We start from the raw sequence: 27,905 nt of genomic DNA on the forward strand, positions 1-27,905 counted from the left end.
AAAAAAAAAAAAAGAAAGAAAAAATAGCTGGGCATGGTGGCAGGCGCCTGTAGTCCCAGCTACTTGGGAGGCTGAGGTAGGAGAATCGCTTGACCCGGGAGGTGGAGGTTGCAGTGAGCAGAGATCCCGTCACTGTCTCCAGCCTGGGCAACAGAGGGAGACTCTGTCATCTTAAAAAAAAAAACAAAAAAGAACTTTATCATAAGTATTTATGTACAGAAAAAAAGAACAATATATATAGGACTAGGTACTTTTCTCAGTTTCAGACATCCACTGGGGATCTTGGAAGCCCCCAGGTAAGGGTGACATCTACCATAGTCAATAATTGAACACTCTATCTAAATTTCTAAGGTAATTTAGGAACGCGTTCATTTTTCAGAATGTGAGGATATACTGACACCTGATATTCACCTTAGGATAAATAATATAAAATGGGCATTTGAAAGTCTTTGAGAGAAGGGAACAGGTTTTAGAATTAACAAGTAGTTCCACATTTTAGCTTCATTTACATGTTAGTTTTTTAAAAGTAAATGTCAACTGTCCTTTAACTATTCATCTTAGTAATGGCACTTGGTGCCAAAAGCGAACAAATATTCTGCAACAATAAATAAAAGGGAATGTGAATAAAGGCAGCCAGGCAAGAAGAAGTCATCTGCCTTAGAAAAATCACAGAAGAGGAGCTTAGACCTTATGAAGGAAACCAACTGAGTAAATGTCAAGTGGGAGATGAGCTTCCTTTTGATATTTCCTCACTTGTGACTAATCAACTTGTGAATGACAAGCTGCTGCATTTCTGACATAAAACTGATGCTAAAGCAAACATATTTTTCTATTGTCTGTCTTGGTGCTGTCTGCACGCTCAAACTTCACTTCCAAAGGGAATATGCCTAGCTCCACCTTTCCGTAAAAGACCACATCTCTAAATATATTTCAGGAAATACAACATGGATTTGTAGATCTCTAATGTATGCTATGTAATGAAGTAATATGCCTTGAGGGAAGGCCGTGTGAGAAATTGACATTCTTCCACTAATACATAATCACAAGAGGTTTTGTGATATTATTGTTGGACTCCCACAATCCAATTCTGCTAAGCGAATATAGGGAAGTTTTAGGGGCAATTTGCTTATTTTTAGCAGCAAATCACCATTTTTTAATGAGTGGGAATTAGAGAACTTGAAAAGGGGAAAAGGCTTTCTAAATTTGCAAAAATAAATTGGCCTTAGGAAAAGTTACACTTTGTATGCTAGTCATTGTCCAAATCACAAATTTTAATTATATCCACTCAAATACTAGTGTGTAAATTTCATGAGAGGCATGGTAATTCTGAGTTTACTAGGCCTGACTTTGATATACCTTTGATAATATGGGTACTGAAGATTACATATGTGCAAAACTCTCTACAATGATTTATATGGAAATTTTTAAATGTTTTCTATGATGTAGTAAGCATTTTATGTTTCTACTTTGGTTTGTAATTAGCATCCCTATTTCATGAACATAAATCTAACACATAAAATAAATTTAATAAATAATTTATAAAATAAATTTCAGAAAATATGAGTAATTTATTTAAAAAATGTAATATTCAAATATCTTGAGTTTTAAAAATCATTGCTATTTCTGGATGAGGAATCTGAGTCCAAGGAAAGATGCAAACCTTTTCTTTTCTTGACAGAGTTTTGTAATAAAAAATGAAAAAAACAACTACGCATCAGTAAGTGTGGTGGGCAATACCGGCAGTAGATTCAAACTGTATGGAAACTTACTACAAAGGCCTGCAAATCTGACCTTCCCCACACCTTCATCCTTTCCATATTTTGGGCCCTCTTTCCCCTTCATCTCCTTGCTGTAGCCACACTGCTATTTTCCATCTGCCGTGCACCCACATCTCAGGGCTTTTAGATACATCCTTTAACTTGTGATTTTTCTAGATCTGATCTAAGAACTTTCTGATCTATAAACTTTCTATAATCTCTAGAAAGTCCACTGTTACTATTAAAGTCACAGCACAAAGCTACCATTTAATATCTCTTTATTAAATATATAGATATTTGTATTTCGATAAGATTATAAGCCCCCACAAGGGCAGGGACTCTGTAGTTGCGTTTATCATTATATCTCTAGTATTTGGTATCTAGTATCTAATAAATCTACTTAATAAATTGACTAATTAACCACACATAACATTCATCAGCTTTGGAGCTATGATTACTGTTATCGGTTTGATTGGCAAGACAGAGTGAACTCATTAAGGTCATCACTTTCAAAATGAGAAAGAGAATCCCCCAACCAAAAAGAACTTACCACAGTTGACTTCATCAGTACGATCACCACAGTCATCCACCAGATCACATAACTGAAGCTTTTCTATGCAAGCCCTGGTGTGGTGACACCAGAAATGATCCGGCCCTTCACAGCTCTCAGCAGGAAGGGGGAGAGTACAATTTTCAAATCGGATGTCATCAATAGCTGAGACCCCATCATAAATGCCCAGACTGACTTTATCTAGTGACAAGTGGAAGGGCTGAGAAAGGCGCCCTAGCTGAATGATTGCCTCCGACCATTGGTTGCCCTGATTGTATAATACTCTCCAAAGCACTGTTGAGTCATGAGATTTTTCCATATGTAGTCGCAGCTCAGCTGCTCCCACTGACAGGCCATAGTTATAGAACCTAAAAAAGAGTAAATGTAAGAAATGCAAGTGATTTATAGAATAGACTACATATGTAGCCTTTAGACTTTTCTACTCAGTCAACAGTCAATTTTCATGAATTATCATAAAAGACATTTTTCTTTCCTGCAATAACGGTAGCTGTCCATTTGCAAGAGCTTATCTGCTAAAGCACACTCTCTGTGATTCTCACAACCCTGGGAACTTGTCTCAAGGAGCTCAGTACAGAACAAGAGGAAGCAATCTTAATTAAATTATAATCCACAGTTGGAGGGAAAAAGCCCCTTTCATACTAAGGAAAAAAGCAACATATACTGATAACATGCTCCTAAGTAAAATGCAAATTGTGTGAATTGAATGCAACAGTTATTTTTGGAGTAAAACCAGCAGTAAACCACAGTAATGCGTAAGTGCAGAAGAGTGCTTGCAAATCCTTGACCAATAGGGTAACTGATCACTTTGTTTAACATTTACCAGAAGGAAAGTATGCATCCAGGTCCTGTCTGGCTGAAAGTTGGGCTCTGGAGCCTAGCAACTTGCCACAAGCTGCTGCTTTCCTTCAGAATGAACATAAAATGCCCTGTTGAGACACAAAAACAAAACCTTCATTAACCTACTGGACTCTAAAATGAGACATCTGTCTCTTAACCCTACACTGAGCAAGATCACTGTCCAACTGAAATTAAAGTTATACAACAAAAAACAAATCAGTGACTCCTCTTAGTCAAATTTGCTCTCATAAATGCCGAACCACTATCTACATCTCATGCTAAATGATACCAAAAACAATTAATAATTTCAGGCAGAAATATATCTATATGCCATCTGTACCACCCATAAAGGAATCAGTCCATGCAGCAGAATTATAATTGACAATATTCCAACTGACAGTTTGCTGTAGTATCACAGAACCATACCAGTTTCCCTCTCTCTTCTGAGGTTTAACTGCACAGTAAGTAGCAGTGGTTAGAGAGTCCCTGTTTGCTTCTTACCTTGAGATGTGTTGAGACTATGATCCCGAGGTGGAGCCTGGTGCTCAAAATCAGCAGAAAGTTCACTCTGAGAGCTCCGTACCCAATCAAAATGGTCACCACTAATTGCTTCAAACCAACCACAGCTGTTTGCTTCAAAATCACACTTGGAAACTGAAGAACAAAAATATGGCTCTTATGCTGGCTCTCCAAACGGCCCCCACACTTTGAAAAGGCAGAGTTCAAATGGAAATCACCTTCTTATGCTTCTCTATGTACATGAAGGGCATGAAGGGACAAATTTGAGAACATAAAAAAAAAGGATCCTTTCTCATTTGCAAAAATGGAGTTGCACTTTCCATACTGGAAATTGACAAGGCAGAATTCTCAATTCAAGAAATTCAATTTTTTTTCCAAATATTCTAAGAAACAGCATCATTCAGTTTGGTTGCTTATAGAATTGCCAAGGTATATCTAATTCATGCTGATACTTAATGTTAGTTTCCCAGCTACTATTACATCAGCTGGAAGGCGTCATTGTTTCTGCATGTTGTTTTATGTTAACCATGAAAAGCTGCTACTTCTAAACAATTTAACATGTGAAGAATCTCAAATACACTCTATTTAATACAATGTGTACCCCAGATTTGTATAGAGCTTAGTATTTCACAAAGTATTACATGCACTGCCTAACTGTTGCAGAAATAAAAAATTTGAACTATTTTCAGATAAATATGCAGAGAAATCAGTTATATTCTGCAAAGATATTCTAGAAGAGGAAGAAGAAAAAAGGAAAATGAGAAAGAGAAATTATAATGTTAGTAGTGTAATAGTACAGCTAATAGTTACTGAACACTCTATGTAACAGACCCTGTGTGGAATATATAGATCTAACTTTCACAAACAGCCCTATAGGAAGGTATTTCTGTTGTTATTTTATAAAAGAGGACAGAGAAGTTGAGAGTAGTTATTAATGTATGCAAGGTCAAATAGTTAAGAAGTTATAGAGTGGGATCGTAACCCAAATATTGTGACTCATAGGCTAATATTCTTTCTTAAACTGTTGACAATAAGTGTTAAATGTCATTAAATTGAACAAAAGTAAACCAAAAAGGCATAATCTGAATTTACTTGGAATGAACATTCAGCTGTTACTACACAGACCAAGGTAAAATGAAGTTCAATTTCATTGATGATGATTACACTGAAATTCTTACCCATTAGTTATTTTTATCCAGGAATATAGTCATAAACTGTGTAGGCATACCCTTGTAAAATAAATTAGGAAGTAAACAGTGAGTTTAGGGTAAAAAGGTATAAACTAAATCACTAAATGAGATTACAAAAGTTAAAATTATAAAATCATTTTAATCTAATAACAAAGTTATACGGAATTTAACCTAATTGTAAGAGCATTTTAACCTAATGATGAAATTATCCTTTTGAATCTTGAAAATGCCTCTTCTACATGGAGAAGAATGTGAGATGATAATATTACAAGCACCTTCTAAGTTTTTATAGTTTCTATGAAATGTCTAATTTCAAAAGCATATTTGCTTTCTATCAAATTTCCTGGCCCCAATTTGACTAGCAAAGTAGTTCTGAATCTTATCAGAACCAAAGGGAATGTATAAATACATCTATATATCTAAAAACAAAAACTTTAAAAATAACACATCTACTTTAATATGCAAGAGACAGTTATACTTCAGTATATAAAGACAAAAACAAGTGAAATGAAAGCTTTACTATATTTAAAGATTTTTCAAGTAAAGTTTACAAATGTGTGGTAAAGCAAAATCATATACTGCTCAAAAATTTAAAATAATAATAGTAAATAATACAAGTTAGAAATAAAATGCAAAGGATATTTGTCTTCATACAGTTAAAAGCTATCTCCATAAGTATATAATATACAAACAACACATAAATATACACAGAGTCTAGGGTTTTCAAAGTACGTAGATGTCATTTTGATACCTAGGAAGCAAATGCTTTTGATTCTTATTTCAGACAATCTTGGGGACTGGATCTAGGAGTTATTGTTATGTAAATATAAGAGGAAAACAGGTTATTGCTACTGTATAATATCTATCTCACACACCTACCTGGAAAGGAAACCTTATTATCTGCTATTCAGGGAGATAATGCTATAGAAATAAGAGGCTATTCCAATGGTAGCAAAATTTCAAAAATCATTGCAGTGACTTTGTCGTTCTCTTAGATAAGACTCTTCAAAGATAGTGATTTTTCAAAAGATAATTATGCTGTTAAAATTCAAATATGCATTTCTAGTGTTCTTTATACTCAGATTTAAAAACTTTCCTTGATCGATCATAAATGTAATAATCAATCATTTATTTTATTTTATTTATTAATTTATCTTTTTGAGATGGAGTTTCGCTCCTGTTGCCCAGGCTGAAGTGCAACGGTGCAGTCTTGGCTCACCACAACCTCCGCCTCCCAGGTTCAAGCAATTCTCCTGCCTCAACCTCCCGAGTATTTGAGATTACAGGCATGTGCTATCACGCCCAGCTAATTTTATTTTTAGTAGAAATGGGGTTTATCCATGTTAGTCAGGCTGGTCTCAAACTCCCAACCTCAGGTGATCTATCCACCTCAGTCTCCCAAAGTGCTGGGATTACAGGTGTGAGCCACCTCGCCCTCTAGTTAGCTATTAATTGAATATGTGCTTCACTAGAACAGCTTTGAAAAATTTTATATATATATATATATATATATATATATATATAATTTCTACATATAATTATATATCATAAATATAAATATAGTATGTGTGTATACATACACACACCCATGCGTATACATATATAAAATTTCTAAGTTAGAAAAGGAGAAATACAGTAGCCCGGGAATGTTTTAATAATTGAGGTTCAAGAATTTTTCACTGCTTCTGAAGCATTATTAACTTTCTCAGTCATCATCATCAAAATTCTCATTATTTGCAATAATAATTGCAATTAGCATTTACTCGGGGTTTGGTGTATAGCAAGCTTTGTGCTAGGGGCTGTGACAGGCATAACATGATGCCCACTGACACAAAATTCCTATTTAGCACATGTACCTCAAAGCCCAAAGTACATTAAAAATAAAATTATGACTGTCTATACTATGGCTATAGGTTGAAAAGCTAATGATTCTACAGCAGCTTTTAGTTACCGTGAGAAAAATTACCTGAATGACCTCTACTAATTATGTAAATATCATTACATCAGTTGCCCCTGGAAAAAAGGCATTAGGGGATACTTTGTGGGCTGGCTCACAGGTCCAACCCTGTCATTATTTGAGCTCTTCATTGAGATAAAAGAAATTGAATTTGTGTAGAAGCCAAAAATCCTCGTGCAGTGGGGGGAGGGAAGAAGTTCAAAAACAGCCTTTATCATTTCAGATTCACTGTCTCAGAACTTCTCTGATGGTTTAGGATGATTCTACTGAGGTCTGTTGGCAAGGAACAAACACGAAGTGTACAAAAGAGAAGTCTGAAGTCTAAGCTGGTAATGTGAGCCTCACACAAAGATTTAAAAATTCCTAGAAGGAAATACGTCCTGACACATCATGTGGTTGAACTTTGAACAGTTGAACTCCTTCTGGTGTTAGTCACAGAGGCAAGATGCTCATGTTGAGTGAGAAAAACAAAATAAAACAAAAACAAAACGAAGGCTGAGCATGTGAGTAGTAATTTTAAAAAGTTAAAACCCAGACCCAGGTGAGAGGTGCCGTTGTGACTTACAGAAAGATCTGAATCAGAAAGAATATACATGTAGTGTAAAAAACATCTGTTGATACATATGTCATCTTATTTAATCCTCATGGAATATCAAAGGAAATACTGTTGTCCCTATCTTATTTATTTTTATTTTGAGACGGTCTCATTCAGTTGCCCAATATGGAGTGCAGTGACGTGACCTCAGCTCACGGCAGCCTCAACCTCCCAGGCACAGACAATTCTCCTGCCTCAGCCTCCTGAGTAGCCGGGAACACAGTTGTGTGCCACCATGCGTGGCAATCTTTTATTTTTTTTAATTTTTGTTGAGATGGGGTCTCCCCATGTTGCCTATGCTGGTCTGAGGGTTCAAGCGTCCTCCTGCCTCGGCCTCCCAAAGTGCAGGGTTTACAAGTGGTAATCCACTGTGCCTGGTTGTGTCCCATTTTTATATTCTATTTTATTTTATTATTTTATTTTATTTATTTGGAGACAGAGTTTTGCTCCATACCCAGGCTGGAGTGCAGTGGCACGATCTCAGCTCACTGCAGCCTCCACCTCCCAGGTTCAAGCGATTCTCATGCCTCAATCTCCTGAGTAGCTGGACGCCTGACTAATGTATGTATTTTTAGTAGAGATGCGGTTTCACCATGTTGGCCAGGGTGGTCTTGAACTCTTGACCTCAAGTGATCCACCCTCCTCAGCTTCCCAAAGTGTTGGGTTAACAGGTGTGAGCCACTGCATCTGGCCCATGTCTCTGTTTTAAATATGAGAAATATGAAATTGAAAGAGGAGTGACATATAATTTTTCAGTGCTCATAACTCCTGTGATGATTCTAACACAGACCTGATGGCAAAGCTTATGCCCTTTAAAATTATACAGCTTCTATTAAGTTAAATCATTAAGAATAACTATAACAGTTTTAAACAGCTGTCCTATACCAAGCACAACGCTATGTGTTTTTAACAGAATATAATATAAAATCAAAATATCATGACCACAGGACAGAGTCTGGAAATAGGTGTCAAACCACACAATAATAAAGGTTGTTAAGCCCACCACATTGACTCTTCTTGTCCCTTTTAAGATTTTTTTTCCCCTAGATTTTGTGTCCCTACTGAAAGTTGCGTGAAGGAGGACAAAAGTTAATTGAGTATTCTAGTATGTTGGCTTAGGTTCATAGAGGTTGTCCTTTATTTGATTAAGCATTTGTTATAAACTCCAAATGCATGAATACCATATTCTCTATTTTGGAAAATGTTCTGTAGCACTGTAATTCTTTTGAGTTTCAGCCTTTTCCATGCATTTTAATGGTTATGTGTTTGAAGTTATCATAAGGTTGAGGCAATTAAATTCTAGACTTCATCAATAGTTAATAGTCATTAATTATTTAAAACAAAATATACAATAGTAAGGGAATGTTTGCAAAAGTATCATAAAATTATTTTAAAGATGTGTATATAAATGAATAGAAATAAATCTTTAAACAATGTCAATAACATAAATAACTAAATCATTATTGTATTTGAAGTAAGAATAATTAATTACACTGTTCTACCTATGGCTTCAAAGGTCTCCTGAGATCTAGACAATGCAGATACTATTGGGAGACAATTCCTCATGGGTCTCTTACATTTCTACACAGGTTATGAGCAGGGCCATTAACTGCCCCTTTGCTCCAGCCCTTTCAAGGATATTTAAATAGCAGAGCTATGAAAGACAGATAGTGACCCCTTCTACAACAGAAGGCAAGTTATTAGCCTGTAGAATAAAGATAATGTCTCCTTCTAAAGAAAAGGTCAGAAAACTTTGTTTGCAGCCCATTATAAAAGATTTAACTTCCGTAAGTTTAGGGCCTCTCTCACGGTGATGCAAGCCTGCTTCACGTGTATACCTATCTACCTGGGCACCTCTCTGTTGCCCCTTATTCTGGGAATATGGGGAGCAAGAAGGACAAATGCAAATATGTTGCTCACAACATTTGTCACAACATTAGTGATAAAGTCATCTGTCAGTGACACAGGAATCTTACCTCTTCTGTCAGCATCCATGAAACAATGCAGTCTAACTTGTTTCCTTACCAGTCGGGTAAAATTTTAGACCCTTCACAATACTTGACATTATAGTAAATACCTATGTATACTATCACTATTGAAAAGCTTAGAATCTAGTGTGGAGAATTCATAAGTGAGTAGGCAATGATGATAGAGTAAAAATCACTATGTGCTCATTCATTCATTTGACAAAAACTTAGCAAATACATGTCATATGTCTGCCCAAGTATAAAGTCTAAGAGCACAGCAGGAAAAAGAAAAAAAAACCTCTGTTCTCATGAATTTTACATATAAGAGTGAGGGGGGTGTGGATATTAGGGGAGATAACAATAAGAACACAAGACAAATGAGTAATAGTAAAAGGGCTAATAAAAATGAAATGAGGAAGAAAATTGAAAATGTTAGAGCAAAGGGCTGTAATTGTATCAATGATCAATGAACACTTTATAGAAAAGTTGGCAATTAGGTAAATGGCTAAAGGAGGTAGGTGAGGAAGCAAGTCATGTAGCTATGCAAGTAAAGGACACCCACCACCAAGGGAACCGCAGGGACAAAGCCTTGAGGCCAACGCGTGCTTCTCATGTTTCAGATTTATGCAGAGACCAGGGTGTTGCAAGGACAATGAATGAGGGTAGAATAAGAAGACATTAAATTAGACAGCTCACAACTATTTTTTGGCTGTAATTTTGAATGAGATGGGAAACAACTGGGACATTTTAAGCAGAGGGGTGACAATATCTGACTTTACTGAAGAGAGTAGAGGACAAAAAAAGGAAAGAGAAGAATATTGCAAAAATCCAGACAAAAATTGAGAATGGTCAGGTTCAAGGTATAATATGCTTTGGCTCTGTGCTCCCACCCAAATCTCACCTTGAATTGTAATTCCCAGGTGTTGAGGAAGAGACCTGGTGGGAGCTGATGGGATCACGGGGTGGTTTCCCCCAGGCTATTCTCTTTATAATGAGTGAGTTTTGATGAGATCTGATAGTTTAAAAGTGGTACTTCTCCCTTCATTCTCTCTCTCCTGCCATCATGTAAGATGTGCCTTGCTTCCCCTTCACCTTCCGCCATGATCATGAGTTTCCTGAAACCTCCCCAGCCATGCAGAACTGTGAGTCAATCAAACCTCTTTCCTTTATAAATTACCCAGTCTCAGGTCATTCTTTACAGCAGTGTGAAAACAGACTAATACAGGATGGTAGCAATGCAGACAAAAATGGGACATTCTGGAGATACTTGAAAGCAGACATGACAGGATTAATTGATAGCAAAGGTGTAGTATGAGAAAAAGAGAAATTAATAGGATTTCAAAGTCTTTAATCTGAGCAGGTCAGGAGACAGGTTTGAAGGTTGTTGGGGGAAACAGAATCTCAATTTTGGATGTGTTGCATTTGCTGTTCCAAATAGGTATTCAAGTGATCTTGTCAAGTCAAGGGCTGGAGGTATGAGTCTGGAGTTTACATAAGTTTAGGCTGGAGAAATAAATTAGAAAATTACCAAAATGACAGAAAGAGAAGGCATAAAAATGGGAGGAAAAAACCAGAGTGGTGCCTCATGTCCCGGAAGCCAATTCAAGTTTAAGTATTTTATGGAGGAGGGTGATACTATCTGTGTCAAATGAAGATTGAGAACAGATCACTGGATCTAGATGACTTGGATAAGAACAGTTTCTGTTGAATGGTGACAGCCAGAGCCTGATTGGACTGAGTTAAAAAGAGAGACTCAGAAGGGAAAGGTTAAAGAAAGTGAATGCAGTGAATTCTTTTGAGGAGTATAAAGGAAAGGAGGAAAATGGAAAGGAAATGAGAGAAAAATGGTATGTTAGCTAGAAGGAGAAGTGAGATCAAGAGAAGATATTTTTAAGATGTGAGAAGTAAAAGCGTGTTACGTTGCTGATAGAAAAGTCTGGTAGACAGAAAAATTTTCAGCAGTAACGTTGAACAGGCAGAGAGAGGTTCTGCATAAAAGAAACACGGACAGTTTACTTGGGTTATACGAGAAAAGACTGACTTTACAAGCGGGTAGAAGTGGTGCTGGAACTTCTGAAAGTTCTTTTCTTGCTGTTTCTATTTTTTCAGTGAAATAGTATGTAAGATCATCAGTTGAGGCTAGGAATAGGGAAGTAGAAGACAGATGTTAAAGAAGACAGAAGAAAACTGTGTTATTCATTGAGGAGAGTGGGGGAGGAAATGTAGTGGGGAAATCGCATGTGCTTGCTGAGTAGCACTGAGAACACACTTTAGGGCAGCAATCCCTAGTGTAAAGTGACAACAGGTGGCACTGAGTTTTTTGTTTGTTCGTTTGTTGTTGTTGTTGTTTCCATTTCTAGCCCCATTCAGCTATGCTTTGTTGACTGGATATGGAATATAAAGAAAAGAGTAGAGTTAAACATGAGTACAAAGTTTTCAGCTGTAGCAACTGGAAGAATGGTGTTGTCAGTTCTAACCCTGGGCATACTCTATGACCATGTTTGGAAGAAAATCCCAGGAGCTAGCAGGTGGCTATGAAAAATTTAAGATCCCAATTAAATATCCAGGGGAAGATGTCTGAGAGTTAATCTGAGTCTGGAGTTCAAGGAAGAGGTTTAAACTACAGATACAAACTTGGGAGACATGATAATATCGATGGCATTTAAAGGTGGAGACTAGATGAGTATTCTAAAGCAATGAAGATAAAAAATCTAAGGTCTAGACATCAGAGGCAGAGACAAGAACAAGCAAAGATGAGAAGGAACAATCAAGGAAGTTGAAGAAAACATAGGGAATTTGCTATGTTGAAAGCCAAGTGAGTAAAATGTTTTCAGGAAACAAAATACGGTTACTTGCAAACATTGTTCATAGTAATCCCCATTTATTTACATGGGATATTTTCCAAGACCCTCTCATAGATGCCTGAAGTTCTGGATTCTACTGAACACTACATAAGCTGCTTTTCTGCCATTCAAGTTGACTAACAAGCATGGGGGTCAGAGACAGTGAGAATACACTGGACAAAAGGATGATTCACATCCCAAGCAGGACAAATAAGGACAGCATGGCATTTCATCACACTACTCAGAATGCAGTGCAATTTAAAACTTGTGAATTTATTTCTGGAATTTTCCATTTTATATTTTCAGACTGAGGTTGTGGAAAGCAAAACTGCAGATAAGGTATAAATCAGGCTGAGGGCTAATAATTTACTTTTGGATATAATAATATGAGGCCCTTGTAGGTTCTTGATTATAGGTGAAAAGGCATGAATGGAGAGAATTTAAGAAAATACTGGAAGAGAGAATAACTTTTGACAACATCTTTCAAAGACTTTGTGAAGGAAAACTGAGAAATGAGGTGGAAAGCTGTCATATAAAATGGGGTCAAGAGAGTTGAACAGCATGTTTATCGAGGCTCATGAGGAAGCCACAGTAGACTGGGATAAAGTAGGTGAGCTTTGCTGGAGAGACGCCATTCAACAGTAAAGAAAGGATGGGATCTAGTTCACAAGCAGAAAATATCAAAGCGTCCAGACAGCTCATGTATGGTAACAGAGTGACAGTGTCATTATAGCAATTGTATTTTAGAAACTGGGAAACCAAGGCTGCCTGAGTAGCCCTAAACCCTGACAGTGAAAGTAAGAGAACATTTTGTTGTTACTGGATAAATGACTCTCATCAGGAACGCTTCTATCTCCAGAGTCCTTAAAGAGGACCTGATAGGCTATGGAAAATATTTCAAAAACACAAACAATAACTGTGTATTAATTCATACTAAATTTTTACAGGCTTACAAAGAACCTATGTTTATTTTCTTTATGTTTATATTTAAAAGTAAATATAACGTAGGCTCATCAGGGCCTCTAAGGAGGACCCACAGTTGTGTTTGAAAAGTGAAATTGCAATCACACTGCCATGTGTGTTCCTATGCAACAATTTTGCATGTTCTTCACATGTACCCCCAAACCTAAAATACAATAAAATAAATAAATGGGAAAAAAAAATAAAAAAAAAAGAAAAGTGAAATTGCATCAAAGAGCTTATGTTAATATCAGTAACCATTATTATGCTTATATTTATAAGAAGATTGTTAGTGCTATGGTGATATGAGGTGGGTTGTTATTAGACAAATAATACAATTTTTTTAGATAATCGCATTAAGGGTATACTATAGTAACATAGATGAACAAAAATATGATTCATAAAAGACCCTGTTATTTTTTCTCTGGGGATAGGCAGAAATTAGTGAAATATTTTAAAAATAATTTTTATCATATTAAATTTTTATTTCTATCATGTTTGCATATTTTATATATATGTGAGTGTATATATATAAATTATTTTTTCTCATACTAAGCTAATGATCTCAAATGTTTTGTACTTCTCAGTAAAATCTCAATGACCTAAAGAGTTAAAACATGAATATTTTAAGCTAAAACTCAGGTTGCTTGGTTAAAATTTACAGGGGTCTTTGATTACCCAAGATATCCTGCTCTCCAGGTCATAAGAAATCATTTCTATTAACCCTTCCCCATTTTTAGAACCAAGTCAGGTGCAATTGCATTAATATTCCCATACATCTTGTAGCACTATTAAATAATTCCATTTTTTTCTTTCTCTTTTTTATATTGTACATATATTACATTAAATATATTTTATATATTGTTATATAAATTTATTTATATGTTATATATTATATATATTTTATATATTATATTACATTAATAATGTATTGAAATTTAATCTTAAATAATCGTACAAAAAGATTTCTTATTAAATGCCTGTCTTTTATTCTCAATAGAATTTTCAACTGAGGAAGAAGAATCACTTATTTTCACTAATACCCTGAATTCTCCTAATTTAACAACATGGTTATCTGCAGCAAAGATTGATCAAAATGGCATGAGTTATTTACCAGATTTTACCTGTCTATAGAAATACTTTTCATTTTTCTTTATCAGTGATCAATGACTTCCATAAATGAGGATGAATGGATGTTTTCTCCACTTCTTGGTTTTATGCCACAGAAATGATGAGCCTTCTCCAGAAACAATCTCCCATTAGGGTCTTTCACAGTGACATCTGCCTAGAGGGATTTGTCTGACTAGAAAATTGTTCTCTAGACTTCAAACTTGAGGACAAACAGAAGAGAATGGAAATCCAGTTTACTAAAGAAAAATAACTAGATAGCCTTATTTTTCCCTACAAAGACTTATTTACCCATATGCATTTAATATAAAAGGAAGATACTCAATAATTAGCAAATTTGGGTATATGTTGAGACTTTTTCCTTGTATTCAGGGCTATGGAAAAAGAACGTAAGACATAACACAGAAAACAGCAGCTCATTTTCCCAGGTCATATTAAATTAAAAGCAATTAGTAATTATACAGAGAGACACATTACAGAAAGCTTTTGAAATTATAATTAAGATTAAATATCTCCAATCTCACCAAAAAGGCCTTCTCAGAAACTTTTTCAGAAAATAAGCTGAAAAAAAAGTCCTAATTCAAAGAGTAAGATACACACACACAAATACACACATACATTCTCAAAAAATATGGAGCAGAGAGTTGTATAGGAAATTCAATCCTTCTCTCATGCATTTACGTAATAAAAGAAAACATATGTATCAATGCAGAGTAACACAATTATTATTAATCAATAAGGAGTACATAAGATACATGGCTTGCAAAGTATCGACACATATAAAATGATTTTGTCTCTTTTACACACATCTGCTGAGGAAAGGCCAGTGTCTAATGCACATATTTTTGCATTTAGCAGATATACTAGTTTGAGGAAAATATATAACCACCACCTAAGATTGAATAAATAAATAAAAATAATAATAAATCACTCCTTTTTCCTTGTACTATTCAACCTGCCTTGGCTAAGGTTTTATTGAATTCAGCTACTCAGCAGAGACTTAGATGGTTTTTCTCATAAGTAGGCAGAAAAGTAGAATATAGAAAGTTGCTTAGACTTTTTTTCATAAAATTAGTACATGCACTTCAGACTAAATACATTTTAGACAGAAACAAATTATAGTGCTCAGAATTATTGTTTGGAAATATTAAAATATCTTTACAACTTACAGATCTGCGTTAAGTAAATTTTGGCTTTCTTGCCTATATTATATGGCACAGCTAGAACAAAATAATTTATATATGTCCTGCTAATCCAATGTGGATGTGAGAAAATGTATCACTGATATTATTTGACACATATTATCCTCATTTTCCAATATATACGTTATCTCCTGGAACTAAAGAAAGCACTACCTAAAGTAGCATCATTTATTTTAGTCTTGAGGAAACAAAATATTGGTTCCGAAAAATAGAAATTTATAAATAGTATTTGAATAATCATGAAATGTGACAGTAAATTTCAGAATGGACTGCAAACACAGGGACACTGCTACAGTTCTACTTTGTTGATATGACGGTTTATTAGCATAACGTTTTGGGGGAAACATTTGGCAAAATGCATTGAGTGTCATTAAATAACAATTCAGGCCGGTCAGGCTGGTCATGGTCCCTCATGCTTGTAATCTGAGCACTTTGGGAGGCCAAGGTCGATCACCTGAGGTCAGGAGTTTGAGACCAGCCTGGCCAACATGACAAAATCCCATCTCTACTAAAAATACAAAAATTAGCTGGGTGTGGTGGTGCACACCTGTAGGTCCAGCTACCAGGGAAGCTGAGGCAGAAGAATCACTTGAACCGGAGAGGCAGAGGCTGCAGTGAGCCAAGATCATGCCACTGCACCCAGTTTGGGTGACAGAGCAAGACCCTGTCTCAAAAACAACAACAACAACAAAAAACACTTAAACCAAAAATTTCCCTTTTTATGATCTAACCTAAAGGAACAATTCAGAGTAACAATTTTGATCTAAGAAAAATAACAATAAATTTTCAAAAAATGATGAGGTGGCAATTTGAATGGCTTCTTCATCAAATAACCTGTCCAGAGGAAATGGACTTTTCAGAACACTGGAATTATGGGAAGACACATAACTTTGCTCTCTGGAGCTAACTCCCAATCTGCCTCCTTTTAGGGTTTGTCCTGATGCCAAGTTTGGCTTGAGAGTGAGATGTGCACATCATGTTTGACATTGTCTTAAATGAAAACACAGAGTATTTGTCTAGCTCCTCATAAACGGCAACATGACCCCAGGTCTAAAATCTACTCTGGTATGAACTTTTCTGATATGTTGTAATTCCACCATGTCCAAGCAAAAATTGTTTCCAACAGTGATTCACCCTGCATCCTGTCCCCTCAGGGGTTCTGAAAGTCCAGAGAAGTTTTGTTGGGATATATTGTATCTGTCATGCTGTGTAGTTATTGCAGTTCTTCAATTAACATGAATAAAATATCAGAGAAAATTTAGCATCATAGTCAGTGTGTGGTGTTTTAACTGGCAGAGAGACTCCTTGAAAACCTGTACACCTTGGTTACAATTTAAGTAATTGCACTTTTATATCATAACATAAATATAGAAACATTCAATTAAATTATCCAAGACTCTCAAAATTCTGCAAAACTTCATAACCTCCATGCATCCTCAACAGCTCTCGAACAAATCCAGTAACTCTTTTTCTCTCATTTATCAAAAGTGGTTACAATTTATATTTGCTATATTTTTTTCTACAAAATCTGAAGATATTTCAAGGCACTGAAGATCTAAATTCTTAGCAAACTTAATAACTTTTTTGAGGTAGGCCATAATCAGTCTCACGTCAAGGAGAAAGTAAATTGTGTTAAAGATGGTTGTGAAAGTGAGAAAAATTTAAAAAACAGCATTAAAATATTAAATGTTTGAAATTCAAGAATAAGAATAGCAATGATCCTTTTTAGGAAGATTTAAGTTCATAAATAGAAATCCTGAGGGTGGCATTGCCTTTTCCTTATTATAGGAAACCCCTGTTATTTTCAAGCAATTAAGGTCTCTACAAGAGAATTGATATGCTCATTTGTTCAGCACTAGAATCGCGGCCTAAATTTTGCATGCTTCCTTCAACCCTGCAGAGAAGACAAGGAAAAAAAAAGTCTCCTACTTCTCTGTATTCTTCAGTCTTTACCTCACCTCAACTCATTGCCAGAATCTTTAATAAAAAGGATTCACAAAAATGGGATAAAGAATTAACATTTCTATGAATAAACAGATTCACAGTATAAAATTAGCTTTTTCAAAAAAAGCAGGCAAAAAAATAAAACCTCAAAATAAGACTTTACAGAAGTGGAGTTGATTTGCTAATTTTCTAATTCAATTTCCTATGAGGGTGGGTCCATTTTCCAAATAGCGAGCTTTTATTTTCTCTATAAAATTATCTTTTAAGTCCCTGAAAAAACACTATAAGAAGTAAAAGTAATATAATACATTTAAGATTTATAAACTGTAATATGATTAAAAAAATAATTACTAAGGAAAAGGGATTAAGTATTATTTTTTAAAGACACTGATTCCTTAAACTTCTAGGCAGCACTTACTAAGTGACCATTTGACACTTAAGGGGACTAAGGGCATCGTTTCTCCTTCAAAAGTAAAGTTTTGATGACTGGCTTCAAAGTTTTTATTGCTTAAACTGCTCGTGTAGGGAACATTTCATGGTTTCAAAAAAAAATCATTCTCAATATAATGACCTTAAAAGGATAGAAAGGCTGTATTATTTTTTGTTAAGAATGTAGGTTTTGGAGGCAGACTGTGTTTAAAATGGAATTCTAACTGATAAGAAACTAAATGATAAGAAAGTGAAATGAGGAAAACAGTATCTATCTCTCAGATTTGTTTTGATGATTAAAAGACTATATAGGTAGGGTTCTTAAACCATGTACATTTGGTAACAGTTTTAATGTATATCAGAGACAGGCTGTTCATCTCTGGCAGAACTTGCAATAAACGCTCCTCTTTCTTATACAGCAAGAAACCTAGAAAATATCTTTAAGAAATTTCTGCTAAGGACTCACCTACCTTCTATTGAATATATCCTCCAACTTCCTAGAGTTAAAATAGCTACTTGTTTGCATCTCTATTCCAGCTATCATTACAACACTATTAAATCGATATATTTCTTAACTAATAGACTAAGCTTCTTCTCTTAATTTTTAAAATAAATTTTATTACATATATTAAAGGTACACAGCATAAGGTTATGGGATACATATGGATAGTAAAATGGTTATTATAGTAAAGCAAATTAAATATCCATTATCTCAATTACCCTCTTTTTCTTTTTCTAGTGGCAAGAGCCGCTAAAACTTAGTAATTTATCAAATCTCAAATACAAGAAAGTGTTATTAACTGTAGTCCTCAAGTGTTAACTACAGTCCTCAAGTCTACTGTAGTCTTCCTGTTGTACATTACATCTCTAGACACATTTCTCCTCCATATCTGCTACGTTGTATCTTCCGATCTACATATCCCCATTCCGTTCCCTTGGCCACTGCCTCTGGTAACCACCGTTTTATTCTATATCTCTGTACATAATTTTTAGATGCCACCCATAACTGAGATCATGCCATATTTTCCTTGCTGTGTTTAGCTTATTTCACTTAGTATAATTTCCTCCAGATTCACCCATGATGTGAAAAATGGCAGAATCTCCTTTTCTAAGGCTGAATAATATTCCACTGTTTTTTAGATACCTATTTGTCCATCAACAGACATTTAGGTAGTTTTCATATCTTGGTTATCATAAATAATCCTGCAGTGAACATGGGAGTGCAGATAGCTTTATGAGGTGGTAATTTCATTTCTTCTTGGTATATACCCAAAAGAGGGATTGCTAAATCATATGGTAGTTTTATTTTTAATTTCTTTAGAAATCTCCGTACCATATTCCATAGTGGCTGCACAATTCATATTCTCACAAACAGTATAAAAGCTCCCTTTTCTCCACACCCTCTCTAAAATTTGTTACCCTTGTTTTTACTACAGCCATACTAATTGATATGAGGTGGTATCTAAGAGAGGTTTTGATTTGTATTTTCCTGATGATTACTGCCAATGAAATGTTGAATACCTGTTTATATACCTGTTGATTACTTGTATGTCTTCCATGCAGAAGTGTCAATTCAGGGCCTTTGCCATTTTTTATCTATTTATCTATTTTTGAGTTGTATAAAACCTTCATAAATTTTGAATATTAACCCCTTATCAGATATATGGTTTGCAAATATTTTTTCCCAATGTGCAGGTTGCTATTTTATTTTGTTGAGTGTTTGCTTTACTGTGCAGAAGCTTTTCATTTTGAGTAATCTTATTACTTATTTCTGCTTTTGTAGCCAGAGCATTTGGTGTGACACTAAAAAATCATTGCCAATCCCAATCTCAAGGAGTTTTTCCCTATTTTCTCTTCTAGGAGTTTAATGATTTCAGATCTTAAATTTAGGACTTTCTTAAATTTCGAATTTATTTAAGTGTATAGTGTAAGATGAAGATCCAATTTTATTCTTTTGCATGGGAATATCCAGATTTTCCAGCACCATTTATTGATGAGACTATTTTTTCCCCACTGTGCCCTCCTGGTCCCTTTATCAAAACTTACTTGGTCTTTCATGTTTGGATGTATTTCTGAGAGCTCTCGGTAATAGATTGAGTTTCTTGAGGGAAATCATCACATTTTCTCCTTTACCAAATCTCTTGGTATAGAGAAGATGCTCATAAGGTTTTCTGCAGGTCACAGCATGGCTGCTTGCCAATGCATTAGCACTTAGCAACAGTCCTGCTTGTTCTCATCATTCTCATGTATGTTTTGAATGCAGAGGAAAGAATTTCTCCAACTCTATACCTTACCACGCCTACAGAAAATGTCTGTGTTCTTCCATTGTCTTGACCCAAAACCATGTTGGTTTTCACCTCAGGTGTGGGTTATCAACAAGACAGGATGCTTCTCCTACCTTTCCTCTAGACTTTTTGTGTGTGTGTGTTCAATAGCACAGTTATTTAAATACTATTGGAAAAGCTTATCCACCAACAGCCACTCGTCTTTTATTTTTTTTCTTCTTCATTACTTTTTCAGGGATGCTAGGATAGCTTTAGTATCATTTAAGTAGAATGCAGAAAGAATGGAGGCATTGCCCTGTAAAATGACAAACTGAAAGGAGACTCTCAAAGGTGTAAAAATATATATAACTATCCAGGCTCTATAGTTTTTTGACCATAGAACTATTTATTTGTACACTATCAATTGAAAGAATATTCTTTAGCATTATGAAGTCCTCTACTGCTAGTTGTACTGAAATAGCAACTGTTTAAGACAATATTATGATGTTAAAAATAATAAAGAAATGTTTATAATGCATTTATTGTGATAAAGAAAACAGGAGATCTACCCTCTTGTTTATGGGGAGGGGCAGACAGGGTCTCTGTCTGTCACCCAGGCTGGTGTGCAGTGGTGTGATCTCAGCTCACAGCAACCTGCACTTCCTGAGTAGCTGGGATTATAGGTGTGTGCCACCGTGCCCAGATAATTTTTGTATTTTCAGTACATATAGGGTTTTGTGATGTTGGGAAGGCTGGTCTCAAACTCCTGGCCTCAAGTGATCCACCTGCCTCGGCCTCCCAAAGTGTTGGGATTACAAACTTAAGCCACCATGCCCAGCCAGATCTGCCCCCTTAACACATTTTTAAGTGCACAATACATTGTCGTTGACTATAAGTTACACAGCAGATGTCTAGAGCTTATTCAACTTGTTTGACTGAAAAGGTATGCATGTTTATTAGTAATTTTCCACTTCCTCTCCTCCCAGAATCTGGTTACCACAATTTTACTCTTTGATTCTAGAAATTTGACTACATAGATACCGCATGTAAGTGGTATCTTGTGGTACTTACTTTTCTATGGCTGGCTAGGTAAATCCTTGTCCTTGTCTTTTGAGTTCTACCTGCATTTATTACAAACGTTATAATCCAACACAGCAAAATTGAAAGTTAACATGATGTTTTCATTCATTGCCTCTAGTTTAAAGTGAATCTGGTTTGTTCTCACTGACAAGTCATTTCCATCATGCAGAGGTCTCTGTTCTGATTGTCTTCATCAAACAATGTTCACTTGAGTAGTATGCACTTTACATTCAGAGAGTAAATATGTACATACAAATATGGGCTGAAGGAGTCAGTACATGCACTTACAGCAATTAGCTTCATTTGCTCCCTTTGGGCACCCAGCTACAAAATCACAGATCTTCCTGAATGAAATACAATCTGCATCTTTACCTGGCACAAATCTGGCTTCAAGATTAAGAGCAGAAAACAGGCTTTCTCCCTTTAACAAATAAACAGAAAGCTTATTTGTTTCATCATCACTAGGTTTTAAATATTCTGAAGGAGAAGAAGCTTGATTAAAGGCCAAATCAAAGTAGCACTTGTGATTTTCATCATGTGGACTGTGTTTTAAATGTGAGCAGAAAACTACAGCTCTAAGATTGCTTTGAAGTGGTGCAGCCATTTGTATGCCAATTAAACATTTCAGAAGCTTCAAGTCCTGTACAAGGTCTGGGTAAATCTTTGGCCATTCTGCTCTATACACTTAACAATTTACTGCTAAAAGAGCATGACACATTTTTAAATTATCCTTTCAGCTTCTCTCCGTAAACTTCTGCCCATTAGTAATTCTGAATTCCACAAATGAGAGCCTCTAATCATCTGCTGGACATATTTGCAAAAACAGTAAGAAACTCTTTTTTATTCTTTGTGTATAACCATTGATCTTTCAGGAATCATTCACGTAATTTTTCCTAATTAGAGATATAATCTAACCAACTAATCTGGTGTTCAGATGAAAGCATATATCCATGAATCCTGAGTGAATCTATGAAAGGAATTCTCCATAAGCAATATGAAGTAGTCTCAAAAACTTTTGCTAAGGTTAACTTTAGTAATGATTTAAAACCATTAACCACACTTTTGCCTTGGCAGGAGCTCAGGAAAGGCTTTGAACTGAAGGAGACTGGGAAGTACCCGAGAAGCAAGGTCACTCTGATCTTCCCTGACCTTTCTGTGTGAGCGCCGGTCATAAAGAAATACTCTGGCAAACCACCAGATAATTTACATAGGCTTTACATAGGCACCTGTATACCTATGTGACAAGCCTGCATGTTCTGCACATGCACCCCAGAACTTAAAGTGTAATAATAAAAAAAAAGAAATTCTCTGACTCATCTTGCCTGAAATTAGGTCATAAGATGCTCTTTCTAAAGGGGTCCTCCCCTGCTCTCAAGGGGTTAGAAATTATACACAAGGGAGTCAAGGAGACTCTGAACACAAAGGCCTTGCTGGGTTTCCCCACTCAGTCTGTTACCATTGGATCATACCCTTTGGTCCAATCACATTTCACAATGACTGTGTGCCTTCATGAAAACTAAGCAGAAAAAGATACAGTTTTCAGACTAGGGAAAGGGGCCGAAAAACAAACAAAAATGAAAAAACTGAGATAAAGCACATGGTTTTCTCTAGGTTTCTGCATCTTCATTTCTGAAGACTCCTATGTCAAGCAAAACTTTGATAAACAAATTTGCTATGCTTTTCTCGCATTAAACTTTCATTCTAGGAGTGTCTAGGAAAGGTTTTTGTCATATCTTTCTGCCCCTACACCTCCAAGTACTACATTCCAAGAGAACACTCTTCAATGTCAACTTTAATGCCTTTCAGCTATTGCGATTCTGGTGATGTGGTATTTAATTAGGAGAAGGAAAATCTTTAATTAAACAACAAAAATAAGATAATGCTGTTTAACCCTTAAAAACTTGTAAATCTTTAAATTGTCATTAAATCTGCTGCTCTGCACTTCTCAGTGTCTATCAGAATCACACAGACACATGCACATGCACACACATGCACATACATGAGCATGTTTTTTTTTTAAAGAAGGACAACACATTTAGTTTTATTTCAGTCAAATCACAACACAGTTTCTTTTCCAACTGACGCAAAGTGCATCTGCAATATTCTATTACAGACCCATTTAAAAAGGTTTCTTGTGACGTTACAGCAAGCCTCTTTTTTCAAACAGAGGAATAATGCCAAATTCTTTCTCAAATAAAAATAAAAACTGCTTTCCAGTAAATGGTAAATAAATGAAAATTGCAGTAAGCCAGACACATAGAAGTCTTCTAATGGTTTATTAGAACGAATGTAGACATTTTTAAAAAGCCCCACTGTCATGAACATAAATTGAAGTTTTCAGCCCTGGTATAAGTGAATCAAAAAGAGAAATAAAAAATCCAATAATGTATTAAACATTTTTCACTCATTTGCCATACTGACAGTGCAAATACAAATCTGGTCTAAATGTACAGACTCTCAGACAACAATGTACAGTAATGGATGACACGGAATTCACCGAGGCCAAGAGAAACATGAACGACCGGGTGTTTGAGTACCACTAGTACCAGGATACCACGGCTGAGGAGGAGGACGAGTTTGAGGGGTGTGCTGAGGAGAAGGTAGACTAGAAGCTTCCTTTTCTAGGCAAAGGGGGAAAGCAGTGTGGATTCTTTAGTGTGTTCTGATAGCCATGAGCCACTACGCACTGTCTGTGTCTTTACATCTCCTCCTGTTGCATTTTAAGCATTTTTATAGTCTGCAGTTTTGCCTAATAAAGCATTTTTATAGCAAAAAAAAATGTGCACACACAAGCACACACACAGACACACACTTGCATGAACACATGCACAGAGCTCAGAACAGTCTATTATGCATGCAGGACACACATTCTGCATAAAGTAAATACATGTTAACCCAATATAAGTTAGCCAATTTAACCCAGTTATAACCCAATATAACCCAGAAATAGACAATCTCTAGAATGAAAGGTGTCTTTAATAAAAGACCTTTAATTAAAAGTTCTATAATCGGCCGGGCGCGGGGGCTCAAGCCTGTAATCCCAGCACTTTGGGAGGCCGAGGCGGGTGGATCACGAGGTCAAGAGATCGAGACCATCCTGGTCAACATGGTGAAACCCCGTCTCTACTAAAAATACAAAAAATCAGCTGGGCATGGTGGCACGTGCCTGTAATCCCAGCTACTCAGGAGGCTGAGGCAGGAGAATTGCCTGAACCCAGGAGGCGGAGGTTGCGGTGAGCCGAGATCGCGCCATTGCACTCCAGCCTGGGCAACAAGAGCGAAACTCCGTCTCAAAAAAAAAAAAAAAAAAGTTCTATAATCTTCTTCCCAGTCCAGAATTATGTGCCCCAAATTCTTCTTGATTATTCCATTCAGCTCCTTTAAGAATGCAACTGCTCCATGCTTTCTTACATGCTAAACATATTCCATAGATACAGATTAAGAAGAATAAAGTGTGACACTTTTCAGGAAACATTTTTAATATTGTCTACTTACTCATTGATATCTAAGGGTAGGAGTGGTCAGGGAAAAACATCAATTAGTACTAGAAAGAGAAAGTAACTGAAGACATAGTGTAAACTCTTCAGTGTCTACATTGATCCCAGAAGCTAAATAATGATTAGGTTTTACAATACATAGTTGACTATAGGAGATCCATTTTTATGACAACATTTCTGGCCTTTAATTGATATTCTCTCCAAAACATTTAGTCAAAGAATTAGACAAACTCCATCCATGAATTGAAAATATTAAATTTTGAATAGAAACACAGAATTTTAAGGTCCAGTTTTAAATTTCTGGTTGTCCTTACATCATTTTTCCAAACACAACCTTGATTTTTTTTTTAAATTCCTGGGTGATTCTGAAATATGATTATTACATGCTCACTTAAAGTTCTGAATAAAATTAATGGAGAAGTGAATGTTTATAGAAGTGCATTTAAAACATGCAAAATAATTATAATTTTTCATAATTTTTGTAATTAAAATATTTGGATGTAATAATTTCAGCTGCAAGCATAGAATATTTTCCATATTACTGGAAGAGAGGCTTCAGGACTAAACTATGATAGATCAGATGTTTACGTTTTAAAAAAGTAAATATATTTTCAGTTTCAAGAACAGGTGATCGAATCCACATCCTGTATTAGGTATTCGTGACTCTAATACATTTTATATTTTGATATCGAGAGGAGCTTAATTCAATGTTTAAAAAAGCAACAATGACAAAATAAAACAAAACAAAACAAAAACCTACCTTTGCTTTGGATATGGGTCCCTGGAAGTGACTTATAGGAAATTTCACATTCCTGGGATACACTGATGTCATCTAGAGCGACGGTAGCATTTGTTGACAAAACAGTAGCTTCCAAAATTAACTATAATCACAGAAAGATAAATCTGTTAAAAACACATCAAAAAAGTTATGTCTTACAATCATATTTCCTTGTGTAGAGGAACCCAATTTACATCTGTCCCATTTTCCAATCTAATTTTAGAAAACTGTTCTGACCAGAACACCCTAATTTAAATTTATAAAGTCATAACTGCTTTGACAGCATCTTATGTAACCTTAATGCCAAAGGTAACCTTGTTTCAATTAAAAGTTGTAACATTCATCACTAGTGAAGGTCTTTCTTCCCACTGAAGCCATTAAGGGTCATATGCATTTATAATGAGCTCTTTGGCACAATCAACTGTGTGGTTTACAACTCAATTTGAGATATGAATTCATTTGTAACGAGTGTGCCGGAGGCAATGATTTCTTTCCATATTAAAATATTTAAGTATTTTATATATATACATAGAAACATAATATGTATTAAATACATACACAGAAACATACTCAATGTAGTAAAGCACACATCAATAACCACATATAGTAGTTAATAATATTCATATACTAAAGCATTCAGAGACATCTAAGTTTAATTTATTCTAACACTCTGAATAATGACTGATATAATTTGTTTTCTTTCTTGATAATCACTCATATTATTATGTTACTATTCCAAGAAGAAATAAAATAGAGAATAATAAATAAAGAAAAAGAAAGGGAGGAAGGGGGGAGGGGAGAGGAGGGAGGAGGGGACGGGAAAGGGGAGGGAGAAGAAAGAAAGAAAGAAAGAGAGAGAGAGAGAGAGAGAGANGAAAGAAGGAAGGAAGGAAGGAAGGAAGGAAGGAAGGAAGGAAGGAAGGAAGGAAGGAAGGAAAGAAAGAAAAGAAAGAAAGAAAGAAAGAAAAGAAAGAAAGAAGGAAAGAAAGAAAGAAAGAAAGAAAGAAAGAAAGAAAGAAAGAAAGAAAGAAAGAAAGAAAGAAAGAAAGAAAGAGAGAGAGAAAGAGAGAAAGAGAGAAAGAGAGAAAGAGAGGAAGGAAGGAAGGAAGGAAGGAAGGAAGGAGAAAAGAAGAGAAAAGAAGGAAAGAAAGAAAAAAGAGAGAAGGAAGAAAGGGAAGGAGGAGAACAAAGAAGGGAAGAGGGAGGGAGGGAGGGAGGAAAGAAGGAAAGAAGGAAGGAAGGAAAGAAGGAGGAAGGAAGGGAGAAGGGAAGAGGTAATTTATGCCTAGAATCTATGAACCCACATAGTGGACCACCAGTCCAGGACACAGACAGTAGGTACATCTCTATCTTATCAGGGAGGGTCTCCAATATCAAGGATCTTTAAAATTACTTGTATTAGGGCTCAGAACATGCTATCCCAAAATATACCACCTTGGAGTCACTCTCTGACTCCCCTGCCCTTTTCTTTGTGAGAGCTGGCTATAAAAAATTATTTGACTTATTTCTCTTCAAAACGGGTCACAAGACCCTCACGTAACTGGTGTCCCACCCTATCTATATCTGGAGGAAAGAAATGCTATATAGAGAGGCCAACAAAGATCTTTGCTGAGTTCTCTCCAATTTATTGCCATGAGATCATACTCTTTTTGTCTAACATGTCTATCATGTCTATTTGTCCATATTTCTTCATAGCTGTCCATTTATCGTTGAACCTAAATGTAAACATAGAGAGCTTTCTCTGGTCTTTGGGCCTTCATTTTTGTAGCCCCTATGTCACATAAAATGTTAATACATTTGTTATTTTTCCTATCTTTTGTTGTAGGGGTTCCAGCCATGCCCCTTGTGATGAGTGAGGAAAAGGTATTACTTTTTCTCTCCTACACTTGGTATCATACATTAACTACACCACATCATAAATGTTGTATAATAAATAGGTATAAGATACTAGGACACTCAAAGACGACACGTCATTCTTTCTGCCAATAATGAAAGTTTGAGAAAAGATTTGGTAGAGAAATAATAGTAAGTCTCCATGACACCAAATTTTGTTGGGCAAAATATTTTACCTGGAGAAACTAAGGCAGCAATCTCAGCAAAAACAAAGAGAGAGGAAAGTGCATGCTGTGTTTAGAAAATCTTGATGGGTGTTACAGGAGTAAGACTTTAAGAGAACACCACATTAATCAGGTAATAGATGGGAAGGAAAATTCCATGAGTTGGTGTAGTTCAATTGGAGAGCAAGGAGATGGCATCTATGAAAAAGAAAAATTGCATAGACTATAAAAAATTGAGTTTATTTTTTGGTATTTACCCTAGAGAGACACTCACAGGTATACACACAGGAAGGCCTGTGGGGAATGTTTGTTTCAGTGCTGATTTTGATG

General features: G+C 35.7%; 1 protein-coding gene across 1 annotated transcript in view; it reads right to left on the reverse strand.

Moving 5' to 3' along the window:
- The window catches only part of MALRD1 (MAM and LDL receptor class A domain containing 1), a 538,747-nt gene that overhangs the window by 402,669 nt on the left and 108,173 nt on the right, over window positions 1-27,905 (reverse strand). Inside the window, exons 14-17 of the mRNA XM_037738994.1 lie at window positions 25,501-25,621; window positions 3,667-3,819; window positions 3,149-3,254; window positions 2,308-2,675 (exon numbers count right to left, since the gene is read on the reverse strand). Coding sequence (XP_037594922.1) covers window positions 2,308-2,675; window positions 3,149-3,254; window positions 3,667-3,819; window positions 25,501-25,621 — 748 coding nt within the window. The remainder of the gene's footprint in view (window positions 1-2,307; window positions 2,676-3,148; window positions 3,255-3,666; window positions 3,820-25,500; window positions 25,622-27,905) is intronic.

The sequence above is a fragment of the Cebus imitator genome, unplaced genomic scaffold (genome assembly GCF_001604975.1).
Source record: "Cebus imitator isolate Cc_AM_T3 unplaced genomic scaffold, Cebus_imitator-1.0 Scaffold61, whole genome shotgun sequence".
Lineage (NCBI taxonomy): Eukaryota > Metazoa > Chordata > Mammalia > Primates > Cebidae > Cebus > Cebus imitator.